This window comes from Leptinotarsa decemlineata, unplaced genomic scaffold, assembly GCF_025532065.1.
Source record: "Leptinotarsa decemlineata unplaced genomic scaffold, Ldec_3_MD MMD2_P_RNA_scaffold_1, whole genome shotgun sequence".
Taxonomy (NCBI): Eukaryota; Metazoa; Arthropoda; class Insecta; order Coleoptera; family Chrysomelidae; genus Leptinotarsa; species Leptinotarsa decemlineata.
The window spans coordinates 2459886-2474926 of NW_027412523.1; the positions used below are offsets into that span (position 1 = coordinate 2459886).

The following is a 15041-nucleotide window of genomic DNA, read 5'->3' on the forward strand; positions in this document are numbered from 1 at the left end:
GTCAGATGTCAAATTCAATAATAACAAACTTTTCAATTTTCTCTAACCTCAATTAGAATTGGATTTGTGCAAGTAATAATTTTGCAGCTTCATTTTATACATCCTTACAACGTATTTGATGAAAAGTTTTCAGCACTTTATAAACTATAACGATCAAAATAAAGCAGAAACTGACGTAACGTTATGTCAAATTCCTTTTCAAAATCAACCTCACGCTGGTGTGATGAATACGAATACGTTTAAAATCATAGTTGATGTGACGTCATCGTTTCAACACCAGAATGCGTCAGAAAACGCCTTTAGGAGAGGTTGAAATGGCAACACTGATAGTACTGCTTTCCGTTTCCGAGTTTGGCGTTCCACTAAATTCCACTTCAGTGTTTTTGTTTACGTTTCACAAACTCTGAATGATTTCTGTCAGCTTTCATTTCAGTTTAGTACGGACAAGCATTAATAGCGATTTTGTTGTATAACCAATTACAAACATGTCTATCGAATATTTGCAAGTAGCGGAGGATGAAAACGAAGAACCTATAGAACTACCTATTGAAGATGATGGGACCCTACTGCTTAGTACCTTAGCTGCACAATATCCCGGTGCTTCTGGCCTGAAATATAAAACTTCGGAAAGTAAATCATTTAGGGGCGTTCGACTGAGTGAAGGAAGACTTCATCCTCCTCCTGATGGAGGATGGGGCTCCGAAGTGTTTTATTGTGTTTTTCCCAAAGGTTCGTGAAATATCTCACTTTTATATAAGTACCTTTCCAATAAAATTTTAAAAACTAGCACAATACTGTTAGGAATGAATAGAATGGAATCTCGAATATTACTAGAGTTCTATCTCAACACCAAACCGTTATTTTAACTACCAAGTGAATATCTTCAATAGGAAGACTGAAGATGAATTTAATCTTTCTCTTGACGATGATCACTTGGTGATTGAAAAACATGTCTAGGTGTCAAAAGTAACGGTTTGGCGTTGCGATAGAACTCCAGTAGTATTCATGACTACATCAAAGGTTCCAAACAGTGCATCACAAGTACATAATGAAATCTCAACAAAAATATTGCTCTTTGAAATTGGTTGAGTTCATATCATTTAATTTTATAAATATGACCAAGTTGACATATATATAGTAAAAAAAAATCATGTATCATTCAGTTCCTAGCTTTCTGCTTTTTGTCCTGGACGCAATCATTATTTATAGATGTGCCCAATTTTGATATCAATAATATGAGGCATTTGGACAAGAGTGATTTTTCAAACAACTAAAAGTTTAAGTAACATAAATCAAAATTTGGTAGAGAAATCTGTAAAGTATATTCCTCCAAGAAATATCTCAAAGTCATGAAATAGCCTAAACTTCCAACGTTATATATTTTCCTTCATTGTTTAATCCAAAGAAAGTTGATAGTAAACGGTAAAATTGATGTTCTCGTAAGATCATTCTATCTACCTCTTTTTGTTGTTGCCTTACAGACGGTTATGTGTTTGATAAAAGTGAACATTGTTACTCATTGGATATCTTGGACATGTACAAATTGGTCATGACCTACATTTTTTGTGCTAAACTTATATGTAAACATCTTAACAATTTATTTGTAGATTAGTTTTTTTTTTGACTAGTCTGATAAGTTTCATACACACGGGTATGTATGTATGATGCTTTCTATAATCTTTAATTGATGAATAAATTCTATGATTATTATATTAATGAAAAAATAAAAAATGTACCGAACAATAGAAAGATATCAGTATATACCAACAAAATGTGTACTTATATGAATATACCTTTTTCAAACAACATTAATTACATTTTTTTGGAAACCGATAGATTGAAAAACAGCATTTACCATTTATGAGAGTCCTTTCAATTTGAAACAGCTTTGTATATATCTTCCAAAACGTCAATAGATGAATCTGTGAAACTGATACTGAGAAGGTATAATGACCAGTATGTTAGGTTAGGTTTGAAGAGAGTTCCTCTGCAATCTGTGAGGGTTTATTGTGGCTATGATCAGTATGAGTTGAGCAGCCTATTGTGAAAGCCTACAATGTATGTGAAAATTTGGGAGAGTATCAGTTGTATTGTTGAGCATAAAAATATTCAGTAAGCGAAATCGTCGAGAGTACTGAAAATATGGAGTGCGTGTATGAGAAAAAATAAACTTCAGCATGATCGTAAAATCAGATAATCCTGTACAACTGGTTTTTCGTAAATTTTTTATTTTACCAACTTGAGAAAAGTTGAAATGAATATACACTGCCATCATATCTCATACAGGTGAAATATAAAAATTCAGAAAATTACCGGTGTCTGGATATCTGATAAGATCATCTAAACCTTAAGAGTGTGATTGTATTTTTCTGATATTTTAGAGAATAAGAGAAAGAGTGATGACAATCTGGAGAATTCGACTGCAAAAACTAAACGAATAGAAACTAACTTACGTTGTACAGATTTGATTGTGCTTGGTTTGCCTTGGAAAACGACTGAGCAGGAATTGCGAGAATATTTTGAAAAGTTTGGGGACGTATTGATGGTACAAGTGAAAAGAGATGTCAAAACGCAGGAATCTAAAGGATTTGGATTTATCAGGTTTGCATCGAATGAATCTCAGATAAGAGTTTTATCGCAGAGGCATATGATTGAAGGAAGGTGGTGTGATGTGAAACTTCCCAACTCGAAAGTAAGTATTTGTTATGCATAAAGGAAAGTAGATCTTGGTTTTTGTAACGTGAACTGTCAATACGTGTATGAAGTATGATTTCTTTCAAAAATTGTCTGTTGGTATAATTGCACTTTATTTGGTAAGCCGGAGCAGTTTCTAATATAAATTTCTTGAATTGTTTCAACATGTACTTTCAAATACATCGAGTGCCTGAACTATATTGAAAGTGTCCTCAGCATAATTCTTTTTATTTTCTCTCAATATTCACGTTGAATAATGTAAGATATTGACAAAATGTATCAGAAAAATTTATGTTTATGACAAAATGATGATGGAGGTGAAGGAAGGTTGTTGATATTTTGAATGGGTAAATTACTTTCTATGCTTCAATTGAAAATCATCTGTTCTGAACAAATATATACTGAGGATGTAATAAATAACTTTGTAAATTTCAGTATAAAACTAATGAAAAATGCCAGTGTGCATTATTATTATATTATTATTATATTATTGTATTATTATATCTGAGGGGAACAAAAATAGAAATTGATGAATAATTTTTGAGAAAAGTGAAAATTCACCTTATTTTTTTAACAGGCCTCATATGTCCATTTAATGAGTTGGTAAATTATTCTTCTACGAGTGAATTTTCCATTTTGTCTTTGAATATATTTTCATTCACTTACAGTAAAATTCAACTTTTCATTTATAGGATGGAACAGTTCAACGAGCTCCCTGCAAAGTGTTTGTTGGAAGAGTTTCAGAGGATTTGACTGAAAAGGACTTCAGAGAATACTTTGGTCAATTTGGAGAAGTAACAGATGTTTTTATTCCAAGACCATTCAGGGCGTTCAGTTTTGTCACATTCTTGGACCCTGAAGTAGCCCAGTCACTTTGCGGAGAAGATCACATTATCAAAGGTAGGTTTGTACCTCTATTAACGCTTTATTGCTGATAAATGAAGCTAGCCCATCGCTAGGGGATGAAATAGCTTTTTTAGAATTAATAAACAGTTTGAACACCTGGTTTGCAAGCTATTTTTGAGATAGAAATCAATATGTGAAAGTCGAGAATTTCGTATCTGAAATTTACGTCACCTCAGGAGTGCCACAAGGAAGCCACCTAGGCCCCTTCTTGTTTAATATTATCTTCAATGATATAGAAGGAATAATCAAACATTGAAAATATTGCTGTTATGTACATAGTTGTATTTCTAAGATCATTCTTTGACCTGGTGTTGTATACGTGATCCTTTTCACAGTTAATGAAAAGTTCTGATTTATTTTCTGTTACAAATACTACGGCTTCATATATATAGAGATTTATCAAAGTTAAATTTTGCTCCTAATAAAAGCTTCTCTGTAGCTATCGTTTTTTTTTCACTGATACACCTGATACATTTTTTTTGTAGTATGAATATCCTAGAGACATTAACAGATTTTCCCCAGTATATAATTCCATATTTTATCCTAGATTGAATATAAGCATGGTATGCAAGAGAGCAGCTTTGGTTGATACATGTTCCGACAGTATTCTCGATGCATAGCAATATTTTGCAATATTTTTGATAAGTAGTCTTTGAGATTTTCCAGTTCAGTCTCCTAACTATCAACAGTTCCAAAAAATTTACCTGATTGCATATGTTTATATTTTGATTATTATATTCAAAGGTATTCAACTCTGGCAAGGATCTATTTGCAAAATGAATTATTTGAGCTTTGTCAATATTAAGTAGTGGGTCATTCGCTGTTAGGGAATTTTTCAATACATCTAGCACATTTGTTGTCTTTGTCACTCAGTTAGGTGTTCTTTTATTTTACCTCTCTGGAATATATTCATTATTCTGATTCCCACCACGGAGTATGTGTTTTTTGATTTGTTTCCAGAGTGGACATCCTACTGAATCAACTACAAATAGAGATTATGACTAGTTGAACTTAATTTTGAAATGACCTGCCCGGTACTGACGAGGGGCAAGTATTCCGAAACCGTTCTACCGGTGGTCGTTCCGTCCAAGTTAAATTAATTTCTCTTTTCATTCATAGGAAGTAACTTGCGACGAATCTTCCAAATTAAAGGTGTTGCACAGGTGCCTGATCGCTTTTGATAGATATATTTATTTGATCATGTTGTGTATAAAATATATTTATGACAAGTCAGAAAAACAAATAGGTGCAAGGTACAAAGTTTTCTATAAAATAAAATAAACAGTAAAATTTTGTAACAAGTTTACAGGGTACATTATAACATATTATTCAAATTAAGTGTGGAGGTTCGGCAAGTATCTTCCTTGCGTCAAAAGTGTGTCTACGCACATGCTCTAAATATTCTGAAGTGGAATAAAAACAGTTTTTTAAAAATATTTTTCATAACTTTTTTGAAACAAAACATTCATATTTTTAATATTGGCAGGAAGGGCATTACACAATTTAAAATCATAGGAGTTTTTTTGTGTGATTTCATCAGCCTGAAATGTTGAGGTCTAATAAAATTGCTGTTTCGTTTATCATGATTGTGTAAACTGGATTGCTTGGGAAACAAGGGGGCCCTTTTGTGAATATCCAATAGGCTTGAGTAAACATACAAAGAAGGCACAGACATAATTTCATGAGTGATGAATGATTCACAGCAAGAATCCCTAAAACCGATTCCAGCAAGAATTCTCAGAGCTTTTTTCTGTAATATAAAAATGCATTGGGCATCACTAGAATTTCCCCAAAGTAGAATACTGTAAGAAATGTGAGACTGTATGAGCGAGCAAAATACTATTTTCAATGTAGTGTAATTTGTTATTGGTTTCAGCTGTCTAAGTAAAAATAAGGCACTCGATAGCTCACTTTTTAAACTTGAAATGTGGCTCGACCAATTTAGCATATTGTCCATAGTAAAACCCAATAATTTGACACACTGGAATTCAGGTAATGGCAGAGCCATAGAAACAATCATGTTTTGTGATTTTTCCTTATTCATCATGAGTTTGTTGACACTGAACCAGTGCTCCGCTTTTTCTTGTAATTCCATAGACTTATCAACAAGAGCTGCATAATTCATAGAAGAGTATATCAAGGATATACAGCAAATAGTACACTGTGACATGGCTTTATATAGTTGTAAAAATCATTAATGTAAATAACGAACAAAAGCGGGCCCAAAACCGATCCCTGCGGTACTCCTAGGTCAATCGGCCTCAGCTCAGAAAATGTATTGTTATAAAAAACTCTCTGGAAACGATTATTCAGGTAGGTTTCAATCAAACCCAAAGGCGTACCTCTTACACCATATTATGACAGTTTTTCGAGTAAAACGCTGTGGGAAACACAGTCAAAGGCCTTTGACAGGTCCAATAGTGTGACCCCCATAACCTTCCCGGTCTCAAGTCCCTCAACTATGCCTATGACAACACTCATAGTAGCATCGGTGGTAGAGCAATTTTCGCGTGTCTCTCAATTGGATCTTTCCGTGTTGGTTATCTAACTTCTGGTATACCATTTTCAAATTAAAAGGGCAAGGTTTTGAGGATCTTTGAGTGTATGGCCACTACATATTTTTGGTATTGTTTCATAGGAGTTTCGGTTCATGTATCCAATGCGGCTCCAAAGACGAGAGGCGGGAGTGGTCCCAGAAGCGAAAGGTTTGGTGGCGGCGGACAAAATCTGGGTGGCAATAACCAAAGTAGTTATGACGGTGGTATGTACAATCAGCGATACAACGGGCCCAATCAAGGTTTATGGGGCAGCCAAGGTGGCAGGGGGAATATTGATATGCCAAACATGCAAGCATTGGGTGAGTGGTTGAGTTCTTTGAAACCATTTATTTTATTCAAGATTTTTTCCAAACGGTTTTGGTATGCTAAAAATTGAATCATTTACGAACTAGTTTGGGATAGAATCGATAAAAATTCAACGTTGTTTTGCTACTAAAGGTTTTTCACCCCATATGATTGATAAAATTGAAACATCTGGTCTGTTAGAGACAATTAAATTGCATACATTTATGGTACTTAGGTATAACAGGTCAAGGGCCTCAGGGCAACAACCAGAATAATCCGCTGGGTGTTGGTTTGAATGCGCTAGGTGTAGGTCCAGCTTTGGTAGCAGCACTGAATCAAGCCGGATGGGGCCTCATCAGCAATCTCCAGAACCAACCTGAACCTAATTTCAATCAAGGATACGGAAATGGTCCTGGAAATAAGCGTAAGTTCCATTTCAATTGCCTTAAAATTGACAATTAGAAGAATGTGTGAGCATTTTTTGTATTCATTATGTTGTCAGTTGTCACTCTTGGCAAAACCTTATTTGTTGAACGTACCTTATATGTATAAACACTATTGTGTTTATTAATTAAATATTCATCTATCTATCTGAGTGAAACCTACAGTGTATCTTTTTCTTTGTGGGAAAAAAATTCAAGAGTTTGAAACATTCTTTTCTCAAAATATTTTTCTGTTTATTCTACAGAAGGTGGCCAAGGTGGAGGGAGCGCTGCAAATCAGAGAATGACCAATACTGGGTATTCTAATTGGACAGGTCAAGGAGGTAGCGCTGGCCAAGGAGGCAGCGTAGGAGGCCTAAAAACTTATGAAGGGCATTGGTCTTCTAGACCGCACCATTCAAATGATGATAAGGGATTCATGAAATATGATTGAAAGGTAAAATCATAGTTTGATTCGTAATATTTTTTTGAGGTTAGTTCCAGGCTTGTATTCAGTTTGAAATGTTTCTCTTCTCTTGTTCAGGTGATATTTCTGTTCTAATTGTTGCTTTTGCTATTATCTCATTATTTTTAAAAACAAATTTAATTGTAGGCTGAAGTATTCACTCTTTAATTTTGGAACCCTTTTCTAGCTTGTTTTTTTCGGTATCAATTATCCCACTGCTGACACCAAATGTTCCTTTTTGATATTATAAATTAGTTGTAAATCATGGTGGTTATCAAACAACAAAATCAAACAAAGAAAAGAAGAGGTTTTTTAAATTGTAACAAAATTTGAAATTCAATGTTATAGCAGTGTAGAAAATCAACTGATTTTTTCTTGCAAAAATTTAAATTTTTGTAGCAAAAACACATTTTTCTTTTGATGGTTGTGTTCTAGCTTTATTTTATTGAACTTATTTCTATTTTTTTTTTTTCAAATCAATATTATATTCATTTTTAGCAGAAGGTTTTGTATTGAATTATGTAATTTAAATTTTATATATTATAAAGGATTCTTATATTTCTTTCACCCACATTTTCACATCTCGTAATATCTAACAAATACTTAGTATTATGAGCATTTAGTATTATTTAATTTCAGATAATGAACCAGGATCACATGAAGAAAATGGTCGGTGTTCTAATTTATTTTTTTGTGAGAACAATTTCTCATATTTCATACCTAAAATCCTTGTACTAGAGTTCTAAAGTAATGAGTCAAAGATCAGTTTTGTATGAATACATATTTCTCGTGTTGGACCATTGATATGTACCTAGTTTTTAAGTCTTATAAAATGTATGAAAAGTACTGGTGTTGAGCGTGAATAAATCAGAATACATTAAATAACTTGTCTTTTTTTATAGCATATACTAATAACACTTTTTTTATTAATATCATATCATAACTGGTGACGAATAATGGGTACATGGTTATCACATCGAAACCAAAGTTCAAGGAGCCCAGGCATGCCAAAGTTCACTCATTTTTCGAACAGACTTCGTACGTTATTTGTTTATCTAGAAGTGTGAAAAAAAAAAGGTAACAGAAGTCGTGCCGTGACTGGTTATTAAAAAAAAATAGCTATCACATGGAGTGGAAAACGATTCTATAAACTCCCTCAAACATTCTTGGGATGCTTGACACAGGTTCGACATGTTATTTACACCACAAAAACTGAGCACACTATAGAAACTGGCGTTTAAATCTCAACAATATGTCGGAGTGACTGTCTATATGCAATTTGTCGCTACAATTTTCCGAAATTGATGAGAATTTGCACCAACCTTGAACCTAACTCACAGGTTCGTGAGAATTTCTTGTTCACACGCTACAAATTGTCCGTAATGACAAAACGTTGCAGACAAGTCGCAAGTTTTGTCGTACCGTGTAAACTTGCCGAAAAAAAATTACCACCAAAATGTGTAGAAACATTTTTCTCAAGAAATCGTATGTTTGAATGAAACTCGTTAAAAATATACAATCATTTTATTAAATATTATGACAAAACTTAAATATAAATATATATCTTGATATAAAAATATATTGACAGGCACTTTCACAATACATGAATATTCACTGGTTTTCAACAATCAAGATCAACCAGATGATCATTCTTATAAAGTTTGTTAAAATTTTGTAGAAACAATACAAACCATAAACATTTGATTATATCAATTTGTATCTCACAGGGTACACTTTTACCCTGTTATATATAGAGGTCAAAATTATTCAGGAATTAGCCTACCACATCTCCTGAAGACACCAACTAGGTTGTTGAAACGTGCATCAAGAAAAGTATAATGCAGTCCTGGTGTTTCAGAACAGTGCTTGGTTCAGTTCTACCTTAAATAAATGATTACTCTAAGAAAAGAACAATATACTGCAGAATAGAAAAATGTGTAACAAGTAAAGAGATCGTTATTCAATTGTGAACAATTCATATAACAAAAAATCAGAGCAAGTATCTAGTAGCGATCAAAAAGACTCTTCTTGAAGCACATAACTTTATTTCTCCAGCTTCAGCCACCTTGGTTAGCAAAACGCGCGTCGAGAGGCGGTATTTTGATTCTGGTGTGGAAAGTGTTTCCAAATTATCCAAAAGTATTTTGGTTCTGGCGGGGAAAGTGATTCCAATAGATTTTACGCCAAGCTCCCTTGCAATGACAGCAATCCTTTGAAATTTTAAAATAGAATTTGTGTGTTATAGTTCAATTGAAAGGGCTTTCAAACCTTAACCAACAATATTATATTTTTCTTGTCACTAGAACATGAAACACCTTATATCAAATTGGTGCCCCTTGTTTTTTGACAGTAATGTAGGCTTTCTTTGCCGAATTTTTTGATAACCTTTTGTGTCCATTTTGAAATGATTCAGTATCCTGCTAAATTCCAGCTTTTCAAATATCTAACCTCAAAAAAGTAGTTAACCTGAATCAAATCAGGAGACACAGGCCAATAGTGCTGTACTTGTTTTGTTGTAACAAGCATTTGTTTTGTTGTAACAAGCACTTGTTATGTTGTAACAGCATTTGTTTTGTTGTAACAGGCACTTGTTATGTTGTAACAGGCATTTGTTATGTTGTAACAGGCACTTGTTATGTTGTAACAGGCACTTGTTTTGTTGTAACAGGCACTTATTTCAAAATTGACGCATAGAATCTTAATTTTTTTATCTGTGAACAAGTCATTATTTGGATAGGCTCATCAGATAAATTGATTTCAATGAATATCATCCATAACAAATAATGAAGAGTTCATTCTAACATCAATACTTTCATAGTAAAAAGAATTTTAGAAAACAGTTTATAAACATAAATATTCCAGAGTTTGAAACTTCTCTGCTTTCGGTGTAAAGATTTAAAAATTGTGTTACGACTCTAGTATACTTGATAAATAATTTGAGAGATTTTTACAATCTGAGCTTGAATCCACAACAATATTGGAAAAACAGCAAAAAATATCAACAGTTAATATAACAATTGAAAGAGGAATCAAAAGAAATCCTCTATTGCTTTCATTACATCTCTTAAGCATATTTCAATAGCACTTTGTGAGATTTTCATTTGACAGTTTATAAAACTACAATACGTGTTTCACTATATAATAGCGTCTTCAGGCACGTAAATACGAAGAAAATTAGTTCCAACATTATGCTACTTATATATAATAGTAATTTGATTAATGACTTTTTACTATTAGTAAGTCATTATGATTAAAATTATTATAATAATAATTTTTATTATCCTGTAAGACAATCAAAAAGGTACATTATGTAGGATTAGTCAGAAAAGAACTTAAAAGTAAAACTAAAAATAAGACAATTTACTAAGAGTAACACATTCATTGAATTTTTCATTTTATTATTCAATCATTTCCTGAAGGGAGTAATAGGTTTCCTCTAGTAGGTAAGACTCAAGTGTAATTTTGAAGCTGTGGATACTAGAGTTTTTCAGTTCAAGTGGTAGCAGATTAAATAATCTGAGCCCTATTACATTGGGGGAATTGTAAGTCAGTGCTTTTTTTCAATATGGCATATGAAAGTCTATCTTGCTTGCACCTGGTATCAATAGAATGCACATTTTCATTTCTTATGAAACACGGTTATCATATATAAAAACACATAATTCGAATATATACAGGCATGGCAATGTTAGTATTTCAAAATTTTTAAAATTGCTTTTACACCTTGTATTTCTTGAGACTCCTGCTATACATCTTATAATCTTTTTCTATGCGACAAAAACATCTTTGCATGAAGAGGAAGCTCCCCAGAAAGTAATACCATACCGAAGACGCGATTCGACTTGAGCATGATACAGCTTAATCAGCCGTTTCTGGTCTAAAATATTACGAAGGTTTCTCAGAAAATAATTCATGGAGTTCAATTTTGATATAACTGTTCCACAATGAGTTTTCCAGCCGAGAAATTCATCCAAGTGTACACCTAAAAACTTCACTGTAGAGCACGGAGAAATTTCATCATATTCAATTCTCAAGTTGAAACTGGCTATTTCTTTTTGTCTAGCATGAAACCTTATCAAAAGTGTTTTTTGATTATTCAAATGTAGGGAATTTTCCTTGAACCAGGTGTTCGATTTTTGCAGGATTAAATTACCTTTGGTTTGTGGATTTTAATCTATTTTATCTAATATGATGTGTCATCTGCATATGGTGTAAAATGAGCATATGTAGAGATGGATTCCATATTATTTAATTTTTTTTCTGATTGATTCGGCCATTACTTGATGAAGATCCATAGTATTTCAAAAACTTTTTGTGGAAATCAAATCGTGAGGTGTAGTTTTTGAAATTATTTACATATAATAAAAAAAGTATAGGGCCCAACACTGATCCCTGAGGGACACCAACATTAATATCCACATAACTGGATGTATATAACTTTCTCACATTATTATTATTCCTTGCTCCCGTGTTGAGACTGAGATTGATTTAGATAGTACTGAAGACGCTTGAACAAGCTATTGTACACTGAAACACATTTCGTTGTTTTGTAAACTGTTACTTCAATCTTTTGTAGAACTTTATATCGAATATAAATTAAGAAAAGTACTTTTGTCTAATTTCTACTAAGTTCATTATTTGTTACGAGCAGTTTCGGTTTTATTATACTATTTTAAAGTAACTTGAAAATGGTCAAATAAACCGAAACCAGTCGTATTGAATAATAAACTTAGCAGACATTATACAAAAGTTATTTTCTTTATTTTATATGTTATTTCATTACGTTATAATGAGTTTTCATTAAATATCTGAAGTATTCCAAAAATCAGAAAACAACATCAATGTATGCGTCGGGATCATCTGTTTCTGGTTCAATCTTGACATCATCTTCAACAGTACCTTCAACGTCAACGAAAATCTCCTCTTTGATCTGCAAAACAATTATACAAGTCATTTATGCTATGACGTTTGTGACTGACCAACTTTTTTGTGAAAATATTTGCAATAATTAAAATTCCAAAAAGGTTTTCAAAATTATCCTTATACAAATAGAAATTATTCTCAACTACCTGCTTTTGATATAGCTTGAGAAAATGTCTGTATTATTTTTGCTGAAAACTACCAACCTCTCTCCTCTCCTTGAAGGTACTTCCGCAAGACTCTGAAGTGGAATGCAGGTGTTCCACCAAAGCAGCCTTGTTGCAAAATGTCTGACCACACAAATCACAAACTTCTTTGGTCCTATGAGAATTTTGCATGTGAACCTTTGCGTTATATTTGGTGGAAAATACTTTATTACAATATTTGCAGGACACGTTTTCAGATCCTAAGTGCATATTCAGGTGCTGACTGAGGTTATGTTTCTGTCGGAATTGTTTTTGACATAGTTTACAGGTGTAAGGATTAACTTGAGTGTGTACCCTAAAATGCCTCCTGAGACATTCCAAGTCTCTGAACATTTTGTGACATATTTTGCAACTACGAGGTTTCACATGTCCTAAAATGTGTTTACGAAGATCTTGGATATCGTTTACTTCTTTATTGCAAGTGTAGCAGACAAAAGGTCCTATGTTCACTTTACTGTGGTAACTTGGATCTCTGATTTTCATTTTGCATCCTAAGCATCCTTTGGAATTCATAGGAACATTTCTCTCAATTTTCTTTGATTTTCTAAGAGGGGACTTTTTAGGATTTTCTTCCTCAATTTTGGTGGTCTCTACTTCAACAATATTCATCTTCTCGGGTTCTAAGGAACAATAACACAACTATTCAAATAAGATGACAAATATATTTTCTTGATGAACTAGTAGTCTCACACTAACACAATCATCTAAAAAATACCTTTCAAAGGGAATGGGTACAGCAAAGGAGAATTCGAGCAGGTCATACGACCCAAATTGTCTTACCTTTATCATTATTGTTATTTTCTTTCATTTTCTCGAGAATATTTTTACTGCTTTTGAACATTCGAAGATCAACTTTAGAGGTAGCATTATTCGAATATTTCAAAAGCTTTTCTTCATTTTTTATGCATTCCAATTTGAATTTGAATGAAGCTTTAAGCGCAGTAATACAATTATCACATATAACAGGATCCACAACGAGAAATATATCCTGAAATGAATTATATCAACATAATATTCAGTGTGTTCTTATGTATTCATACAAGTTCAGGAATAGAGTAACTAAGCATTTCTAATATATCTGAATTGTCGTTTTCTACAATTGGCGAAATATTTTTACAATTTTCTGGTGGTTTAATTTTCAAACATGTTCGACAAATATCGATGGAATTACTCATTTTTGAATGAACTTTGAAAAAATTATAAACACAAAACAAAATAAGTCAAATTATCAACAACAAATGATAATGACGGAAGACGATGACGGAAGGGTATGACGTTTTTTTACAGTGTTGTCATACCAAAAATAGAATGCAGTCCAGGCTGAAGATGTGTTCCAAAAGTAACCAGGAATGTAGTTTTGTAGTATTTCTGAAAAACCGGCTAGATATGAAACACAGTTTTCTTGATACTGATGAACCAAACGTCGAAATATTCTGAAAAGAAAATTCAATAAAATTATTTTGTTTTTGGTCATTATTATATTCTAGTGATTAGGCGTTTCCAAACAAGGCTTGAAGGACTACAATTCAACTGACGCTTCATAAATTTAAGTTTCAAGAATCCCTTGTCAAAGTGGTGCGAATCAGACCTAAAATCTTCATAACCAACTTATTTTTTTAGGAAACTCCTATCATCGAAATATGCAGTGATAATTCTTGAATTATGAAGGCACAACATCTTACAACTGTTGATTACTACTACTTCTGTAGTGTTTGATGCTCATGAAAATATAGTTTTAGACAGCTAGTTTATTTATTTTGTATTGTACATGTGAATACACCAGCTAATTTTTCGCAACTCTTTTGATTTTCACCCTTCAATATTGTATAATATACCCTTTCTTTTCTCAGATGACTACATAAGAGCACTATCTGAATACTTAGGCGATGTATCAACTGCATTAAGTTCTTCATCTGAGATAGGGGAAGACGTGAAAAAATTATTTGTACCAAATTGCCAATAAACAGAACAAAAGACATCAAGGTGAGGAAGACATTCTTTTCGATTAACTGAACTTGTTCAGACGATGAGTGACTATTCCAAAGACGCTTGCGCAGGTTAGTGCTGGAACTGGATGACGACACCGCTATGTGACCTGTGCTCTCGACTGTACTGAGCATTGACAAGTCATAATTGTTTTCCATGAAATTTTAAACATAAAAAATGCAAAACGAATTAATTAAATACCCACCTGTTGCAAAATTGTAGGTCCCTGTCCCTGTGAATTCTCCTTAACGTGGGTTTTCACTGTTTCTTTAATGTTTAGTGGGTAGAATTTTCACCGTGGGCTGTTTTTTTAAGAATATGACGCTTTAAATTTGTCACGGAAGATTTGAAGGAAATAACCTGCTTCCAAATTTCACATGTTGCTAGTTGCAGTTGTTTCTCTGTTATTGAAAAGAAATTCCAAATAGGGCTCGATCTTTCATTCATTTTACATTAAAATTCAGCTTGTTACTAAAACTCTAGAACAACAAGACGAATGGAAGGAAAGTACGGAAATTCAGAACCACTCGGAACCGAACGCTAAAAAGTGACCATGACGCAAGATGAGACGTCATTTAAGAATAGGTGAACATGAACA

General features: G+C 33.0%; 2 protein-coding genes across 2 annotated transcripts; one reads left to right on the forward strand and one right to left on the reverse strand.

The window, feature by feature from the left end:
* Positions 1 to 332: 332 nt before the first annotated feature.
* On the forward strand, positions 333 to 9228 carry LOC111508236 (TAR DNA-binding protein 43). Its single transcript, XM_023163676.2, has 7 exons — positions 333 to 729; positions 2382 to 2692; positions 3387 to 3594; positions 6239 to 6457; positions 6679 to 6867; positions 7132 to 7322; positions 7971 to 9228. The coding sequence occupies exons 1-6, from the start codon at positions 486 to 488 to the stop codon at positions 7317 to 7319; spliced, it is 1359 nt and encodes a 452-aa protein (XP_023019444.1). The 5' UTR covers positions 333 to 485; the 3' UTR covers positions 7320 to 7322; positions 7971 to 9228.
* A 2787-nt stretch (positions 9229 to 12015) lies between these two features.
* LOC111508235 (uncharacterized) lies at positions 12016 to 13714 on the reverse strand. Its single transcript, XM_023163675.2, has 4 exons — positions 13498 to 13714; positions 13238 to 13445; positions 12458 to 13077; positions 12016 to 12261 (listed from the first exon to the last, which is right to left on the reverse strand). Exons 1-4 carry the CDS (start codon positions 13630 to 13632, stop codon positions 12157 to 12159), a joined length of 1068 nt encoding a protein of 355 aa, XP_023019443.2. The 5' UTR covers positions 13633 to 13714; the 3' UTR covers positions 12016 to 12156.
* Between the last annotated feature and the right edge of the window lie 1327 nt (positions 13715 to 15041).